This window comes from Microchirus variegatus (assembly GCF_963457635.1).
Source record: "Microchirus variegatus genome assembly, chromosome: 4".
Taxonomy (NCBI): Eukaryota; Metazoa; Chordata; class Actinopteri; order Pleuronectiformes; family Soleidae; genus Microchirus; species Microchirus variegatus.
In genome coordinates, this window is record NC_139805.1 from 1,495,865 (window position 1) to 1,504,731 (window position 8,867).

General features: G+C 39.8%; 1 protein-coding gene across 1 annotated transcript; it reads right to left on the reverse strand.

Moving 5' to 3' along the window:
• Positions 1 to 530: 530 nt before the first annotated feature.
• On the reverse strand, positions 531 to 7,774 carry nop56 (NOP56 ribonucleoprotein homolog). Its single transcript, XM_083887894.1, has 12 exons — positions 7,708 to 7,774; positions 5,894 to 5,983; positions 5,692 to 5,806; positions 4,424 to 4,588; positions 4,046 to 4,244; positions 3,568 to 3,755; positions 3,083 to 3,234; positions 2,658 to 2,758; positions 1,936 to 2,084; positions 1,580 to 1,701; positions 1,248 to 1,367; positions 531 to 1,009 (listed from the first exon to the last, which is right to left on the reverse strand). The coding sequence occupies exons 1-12, from the start codon at positions 7,708 to 7,710 to the stop codon at positions 719 to 721; spliced, it is 1,695 nt and encodes a 564-aa protein (XP_083744020.1). The 5' UTR covers positions 7,711 to 7,774; the 3' UTR covers positions 531 to 718.
• Between the last annotated feature and the right edge of the window lie 1,093 nt (positions 7,775 to 8,867).

Here is an 8,867-nt window from a genome sequence, read left to right on the forward strand (position 1 = left end):
TTGGTGATGAAGAAAGCAAGTAGCTTTTACAGTGCAATGATGCCCTCTAGTGTTTAAAAGTGGGAATAAGAGGACGTTACTTGAGATACAAGAAGTCTCAAATCACGTACAATTTTTAAACCTCGTTGACTCTATGGGAAGTTCACAGCACAGGTCACCATAACAATGCCGACATTGACCAGAATTAATGAAATTGTAATTTCAAAATTAGGTCAACTCGGGACAGTAACGGTCGTATACTCCGTCGAACAGTAAGACCAACAGGCTGAGGACGATCAGGTAATGATCAGTAGGGAAGACTGGACCTTCTTTAATTCCAGGTCATGAATTAGGATTTTCTTAAAAGTTGAAATCCACAATTAAAGCAGGTGCAGAACAAGCAGCTCTTAACTGCACAAAGAGCCTCATTTGATATTTTCACACCAATTAATATTTATGAGCACATAATTACCGTACCAATATAAAAGCCAATATTTGAAAAGATCAAATCCCATGAGGGAGGAAACAAAAAAAAAAAAAAGATCTGACAATTAAGCTCAAGAATTTATTTACAGAAGTACAATAATGGCTTCAAAGGCACAGTTACAAACACCCGTTTGCATTCTAACCTGCACAGAGGCTGCCAAAAAGAAAAACAAAGCTGCTTACATGAAGCTTCAGACAAAGTCAAATATTTAAAAAAATATGTACATGAAAATTAAGTCTCAACTCTCACTCCTTATTCATCAACCTCCTGTTTCTTCTTCTTTTTCTTCTTCTCAGTCACAGGTGTGTCAGGCGTCTCTTCTGCCAGCTCTGCTTCACTCTTTCGTTTCTTTTTCTTCTTGGCTGGAGCATCAGTTTGTTCAGCGCCATTGTCTGTGGCAGCCACTGCCTCCTCCACCTCTCCCTTGATTTTTCGTTTCTTCTTTTTGGATGGAGTATCTTCTGCTCCGTTCTCTTCGGCGGGGATTTCCTCTACTTTGACCTCAGCATCCTTTTTGATTGCATCTGCGTCACCCTCCTCCACCTGCAAGAGGAAATATGCAGAGTTCAAATTTCTCATCTTAGGTTTAGAATACAAGCCCTCCAAAAAAATATTTCCGGTTTCAGTGTCTGACTCACTTCAGTGATCAAGTCCACATTTAAGGGCCTGCCAATGGTTCGGAGTCAGGCTACTATAGCATGTCGTACACTGAGAGTGGACCATGTGTTTGGGTCCAACCTCAAATCTAAACATGCATGGACAAAAACAAACTGAAACTCACCTCAGCGTCACCATTGGTATCACCGTTGGCTTGAAGTTCTTGCAATTTCTTTTCACGCTTCTTGCGTTTCTTTTCCTTCTTCTCTAGTTTACGCTTGATTTCTGCTGTAACATCTGTAGCCTGGGTAAAGGAGAAAAACGTGTCACTTTATGAAACAAAAAAAACACAAAGCTTTTCTTAAGACGAAGCTGCATCAGGCTCATTAAATCAGTTTACCCTCATAGTAATATCAGGTAAAGATTGTCATCATTCACAGCATTAAAGAGCGTAGGGGGAAAAAAAAACGATTCGCCTCTATTCGACGCCCGTCTGTTCCAGTTAACTAAACTCACCTCTTTTACTGCTTCTTTCATAACATCCACGTTTTTCCGCGGCACATCACCAGTTTCATAGAATGAAAGACGCTCTTCCACTTGGTCACGCAGTTTGTCACCATACACACTTGTCTGCACCTCTGTAACAAAAAAGATCAAAATAAAAGTTCAACATATAAGTTCAGCAATATTTCAAATGGCTCAACAGGATCCAAACAAAGGGCGGCTTTGCTCAGGAAATAACTTATCAACATCATCCCCAAGGGATGAATACTGTTGACGAAAAATGTGAACATCACTGCAATTTGTGCCACTGTAATTTTGACTGGGGCTACGATAAATGAGGCAGACTGCAAAGATATGTTTGTACTCACCAGAGAAACAATCAATACGAGACGCAATGGTGCATTTGTTTGCCAGGTATCTGGAGATACGGCCCTTGTTCTTGGCAGCAGCACGTCCGATAAAGGTCGAGTGGAAGATGAGGCCATACTTAGGGGTGTTGCCACGGGTCTTTAGAGCTCTGTGTGGAAAAAATGCCTACTTTCAAATTCAAAACACTTGATGCTATTAAAAACCAACAAACTAGTAAAAGTGAACCAGTGCACCTAAATGCATTCAAACAGAAGCAATTCTGATGTGTGTAGTTGATAAAAAACATGTTGTATAGTCCCCTCTAGTGGAAAATCAAGTGTATAAGGACTTGACCAACACCAGACAAGCGTCAAGTTCCCAAATCAGTTTTACTCTTAAATGTCAATGGTACCAAAGAAAAATGAAAGGTGTACGTCATGTAGTTCAGCACCATCTTTCAGAGAGGTGAACTTTTCTTTAACTACACCTTAACAAATGTGCAAAGCATCTACAACGTAGTTTCTAAAAAAAGTACAGCTATGTATGCATTCAGAGAGGAGAGCCTTTAAGAAGCCTCTAATTTGCTACCTCAGTGCTGTGGGTGGCTGCTCAGACTGTGGGGGTGCATAAGGGAGAGAGGGATCACTCCAGAAAAGATTCTGGTCACCCTGCTCTGCTCCAGCCCAGCCCTGCCATCACTGCAACCACCTGTTTCCCCAGCAGGGAGGGGGTGCCCCAGTACCTGAACAGGGCCTTCTCTGCTCCCAGGATCTGGACTGTGGAGGCAGGATACTTGGCCAGGTTGGTCAGACTGCCAGCATGGGAGATCAGACGAGCTCCCACCTATGGAAAACAAAAAGTTTTCAGTCTAGCGTATGGATCATGTCATCAAAATGGCTTGACAATAACTTGGTAAGCTGTATTAAGGACCATCAGCAGAACCGGATTGTTCTCAACACAAAGGTTCAGGGGATTGACAGATTTGGTATAACATCATTGGTCCCATGCTTGTATGTAAACACTACAGAAGGGCTGCAAAAAAAGTATCAATTACTAAATTAATCAACTGTTATCATTTGCGCAAGCACTCGACTGAGAACCTACGGAATAATCCTTTATGAAAATAGTAATTGCAGCCCTCCAGTATAGAGTAAGGTCTCTTCTCACCACGTCTCCAATTAGGGCTGCCAGGTTTGGAGCCACTTGGCTCATCTTGGAGCGTAGGTATTCCTGCAGCTCCAGACGATAGGCAGCCAGAGACACCACACGATTGGAGAACCGCTCTATGTTGATCAAGTCAATGGGCGAGATGTCCATACCTGGAGAGCAGATCAGAGGGATATCAACAACACAGTTGACAAACATGTGCTACGTCTGTCACTGATTTTAAAAAGGAATCATGTTTTTGTTTCTCCCGACAGGATCCGCAGTGATGATTTGTGCCTTCACTACAGGTTTATGAGAGGGATATTCTGCCCCCCTGTGTTAGTCACCAAGGACAAGTGTTAGTCCAGGGTGGGCAAAAAAGGGGCACCATATGAAGAAATTGCGATGTTCAAATATTAACACAATTCCTAAAAAATTTTACTATATAGAAGTCTAAAAATTTACTATATAGAAGCCTATAGAGTGAAGAAATATTGCTTGCTGACCCATGGAAGATCGTGACGCATCCAAGATGGCCTGAGCCTTGGCACTGTCCATCACCACCTCCTCCAGGCTCTCCAGACTCTCCTCGGACAGCTCCTTCCTGTTTCCGATGAGCTGAGCCATGCGACAGTACATCGAGTTGTCGGACACAATCTTGACGAGCTCTGGAAAGTGGTAGCCATACCATTCCCTGCAGACACAAAATGGAATGAGTCAGGAAAGGAAAAACAACTTCTAACACACCACGACAGATGTCCAGGGAGTGCAACAAATGTGTTGCCTGACAATGTTGCACCACAAGCAATGGCAGAGCAGATTTGTAAGATGACAACATCCCTCCAATTTCTATACAGCCAGGACTTAATGTTGCATTAGCCGTGGCTGAATTAAAAAAAACTACCGTATGAAATCTATTTGAGCAGAAGGATTGAAAAACCAGCCTGTGCACTTAATTTAAAGTGGTGTGATATGGGAACATACCGAACACGCATGGAGAAAGTGTTGATGTCTTTGTCTAGCTGATCCAACAACGCAATGGACTGGATGATCATGTTGTCAGCCCTGTTGACATTGAACTTCACCTTAGCTCTTGAATAGCTATGGCCAAGACCCAACTGTGCCTTGGAAGCGGCCAGGCCCGTAAGACCCTTCACCAGTGAGTGGAAGTGGAGGCGCAAACCTGAGAGAAGACGCAAGCAAAAAAAAGGGTTTTTAGGTATGGGTGGGAATGGATGAAGTGATATTGTGTGAACAGAGGCTGTTCAGATTTTCAGTATAAACCTTCATGAGTTTCAGGGTCACAAAACTACATCAAAACAGATCACTATCATTTCAAAAAAAGTCTTGACAGCTTCTCACCTCTGGTTATTTCTGCCACCACGCCCCCTGTCTGGATGGAAACGCTAAATTCTTCCTGTAAAGCTGCTCCTATCTTTGCATCCGAAACCCCCAATACAGCCTTCTTCTTTCCGGAAAGAGGCAGGTTGGTCTCAAGGAACAACTTCAGGTCAGCATGCACCACACCTGCAGGTAAAAGGGGAGAGGATTCTCTTACTTCAGTGCACACTTCAGAAAACACACCCTAAAAGATTTGCTTATATTAGCTTCGATTTCTCCAGTAATGCACCAGGTTCTTAGTGGGTCAATTGAGTGTGGCTTACTGGCCAACTGTGAGCAGATCCACACTCAACACGTGTCAGGCAATGAAACTATACTTATCTCAATAGTAACATCAACAAGGTATGCATGTTACAAACTGAGCCATCACACAGATGCAACACACGCTTTTCTAGTTTCTGTGAAACAAGTTGGGTTTTCCAACAGTTGAAAACTGCACTTCACCAATCCAAAAAGGAAAATCCACTAAATGTATCAAGTTAAGAATGAGTGTCCATCCATTAATTGACAAGTTCTGATCTTTTGGTTTCTAGCATATGAATATTTTCTGGGTTCTTTGCTCCCTTTTAACAGAGAAATTATTAAAATTTAATAATTTTAGTTTCAGGACAAAACACATTTGAGAACATCATTTCCAGGTTTGGGAAATACCGATTAACAAGTAAACATTTTGTAACAATATGCACCAACAATTGATTAATCAAGAAAACCAATTAAAGCTATAATTACATTTCTTGCGTTTTTCCCATTGTCTTTTGTAATCTTAAATTGCTCCTAACGAACACATGGCACTCTAAAATGAACAATAAACCCACTAGGTTTTGAAACTCACCCTTTAATTCTCATATTATGATAAAAGTATGGCCAAATTCAGACCGCATAAAATAATTTGCAGGGCTACCCGTCTTGTCGCACGCCTCGACCTGGTCTCAGACATGCAGGAAAGGCAAGAATAGCTTTAACTGAATATGAAAATAACCCTTAATTGCAACTCTACATTGAATTATAACTTGCTTTAGAAGACACGGCTGAATAATCAACCATCCAGTTGGTACACTAAAATGTTCAGATCATATTGCAAAACAGCTTTCCTCAGATGTTCAGGATTTACATTAACGTGTCAGCACATTGAATCAGTGGATTGACAGATTTGAAAACATCATTACAACTGAGGAAAGGCTCGAGTGGGTAGGAGAAGCTGTGGGGGGGCAGCTTTATTCAAAACTCACCTTCAGAAATTGCATTTATGTTCTCCAAAGCACCCTGGGCAGACTTGAAGGGAAAGAAGGCAGCCAGGCTCACCATGCTGTTGAACTTCCCAATGCTCAGAACACTCTGCTCCACCTGAAACATGCAAGGTTACAACGTCTTAAACTCAGGAAAAAAGAAAACGATCCTTCAAGCACATTCGACTGAAGACAGGGGACCTACCTGTGGTAGCAGCATACCAATCTCTTCCACCTCCTTAATAGCAAACAGCGAGTATCCTGCCGCATGTTCAAACAACACATGCAGCAACACCTGTAAGAACATTTAAACAGTTAACGACCAAAATCATGTATTTTTTTAAATTTATGATAGACTCTAAACACACATTACCTATTCTCAGCCAAACTAAACATCATACAATTACAGATTTACAACTCCATGTACAGTATGTGACCTAAAAGTTCCGATGACAAAATATCGAGAATGGAGTGTTAAATACAATGCAGGCTAGGGCTAATTTGGACTGCTGCAGTGACGGAAAATACTCACTTTTAGTTAAGCACCATTGCACGGTGGACTACTAATTGGTAAAGCTGCGGCTGGGCTTCAAAACTTTTTTTACGTTTACATTTAAGACGAGTCTTAATTTGTACATACTTGCATATTAACCTTACTGCTTCAAACCGACTCGTGAAGTACTTTAATTGAGACATTTGAAGAGGCGTCGCATTACAAAACATGATCAGATGCGATACTAATATAATCCATGCGACCAATGAATACACGGGCCTAAATTTAGATACATTCAGATCCACCGAGTGTCGAGACTAGTCGGAAATTATTTGCAAAAAAAATGGTAACTACATGTAATTATAGCAACAAAAAAAAACAAATGGTTAAAAAAAACGAAAGATTTCGCAACTCAGCGACACGTGTTACGCAAGCTCCACGTGCACACTGGGGAGCAATAACTTTGATAGCACAGCGTAACATGCCACGAGACAAACATTCATTGATAACGTTTAATGTACTAATAACATTTCACAGTCTAATGTGACACACTGAGGCCCATTACTTTAACACCAAAAAAACAAAACAATTAAAGCTATACTTTCATTTCTTGCATTTTTTCACTTGTCTTTTGTAATCTTAAATTGCTCCTAATAAACACACGGCACTCTAAAATGTACAATAAACCCACTAGGTTTTGAAACTCACCATTTAATTCTCATATGATAAAAGTATGGCCAAATTCAGACCGCATAAAATAATTTGCAGGGCTACCCGTCCGTCGTGTCTCAGACATGCAGGAAAGGCAAGAATAGCTTTAACTGAATATGAAAATAACCCTTAATTGCAACTCTACATTGAATTATAACTTGCTTTAAAAGACACGGCTGAACAATCAACCATCCAGTTGATACACTAATGTTCAGATCATATTTTAAAACAGCTTTCCTCAGATGTTCAGGATTACATTAACGTGTCAGCACATTGAATCAGTGGATTGACAGATTTGAATACATCATTACAACTGAGGAAAGTGGGTAGGAGAAGCTTTAATCAAAACTCGCCTTCAGAAATTGCATTTATGTTCTCCAAAGAACCCTGGGCCCATTACTTTTACACACAGCCACGTGGTGGCCAAGGGTAAACCACGTGTTTACAAGGGCCCGTGCGCAATAGTGCTAATGAGCTAACTTAAGATAGCAGCATAGCTTAAGCTAGCTCCACGTAAGCATTCAAATGCCGATAGTTTGATTTCAGCAGTATAAATGTTATTAAACAGCTGCTCGTGCTACGTTGAAGCAGCGGTAGCGTATTAAGTGTATGGTAATATGTCACCTTTCTGCCTGTGTTAGCTAAACGGGTGGCTAACCAGGTCGAGAGGAGGCCTCACACACGCACACACTGTAAAGTCCTAAAACAAGTATTTTCTGTTCTAATAGCGTATTGGACTAGTAACAACAATCAGTTGCATAAAACAACGACAACGTATGCGGGTAAATCCACGCAACGAACACGGCATCGCTTACCATGATGAGTTAATCTATGCGGCGGCGCACGTCCGCACCGCAGCCTCTCTTTGGAGTGAAAGAATGCACGCACACGCTTCAGCCTGATTTCAGACAACTGTGGCGTGACTCAAATACCGCGAGACCAGCGTAACACCGCGAGACCTGAGCGAGGCAGGAAATCTGTCCGCCACCTGCTGGACAGATAGGGGAATGCTCTTGTATTTTTTCTTTTTTTTTCTTTCTTGATATAAATATATTATTATCTGTATATCTACGTGTTCTAGCTGATTACATTAATCAGTAATGTGAATATCTAATAATGAATAAATATATTTTGGTTTCTTTGCTCCATAAAACAAAGAACATATTACAACTGAATAATTTGCTTTGTGAACAAAATAAAACATTTGAGAACATCATCATTTCTAGGTGTGGTACACACTAATCAACATATTTTCTCGAATAAACTGTTCTTATTCTTATTCTTATCTCTACTGAATTACTTACCCTACATTAGAGTGTGTAATTTAATTTAATTTTTTTTTTTACCATATTGTATTTTATTTTTATTCTATTTTTTACTCTTATCTTACATTTTACTTCTTTTTACTTATATTAGAGCATATTGTACTTTATTTTATTCTATTTCTTACTCTATCTTACATTTTACTTCTTTTTACTTATATTAGAGCGTATTTTTACCTTATTGTACTTTTATTTTATTAGAGTCTTACTTATATTTAGAGTGCGATTTGTTTACCATATTCTATTTTATTTTTTACCCTATTTTTACTCTTATATTTACGTTGTCTTTCTTCTTACTTATTATGCCCTTGCACATTTCTGCACCTCTTGTCGCCTCAATTGAGCTGTTGTAAATGTGTGTTTCCCCCCCGGGGGAGGAATAAAGTCATTCAATTCAATTCAATTCAATTTTTCATATTTTAATATACATTATATTTTATTCTATCTATCTATCGATCTATCTACATATTAATGTATTACATTGTGTATTCATATATTGGCAGGGTTTGATATCAAAAACTGTTAAATAAGCAAGGCATAAACATCACAATCATCTTGAAGGTAAGTGTTTTCAGGTTTTCAGTCACTGAAATGGTACCTAATAATTTGTCATAAAAAATAAACAACATTAAGACAAGTTTAGTCTATAGGCT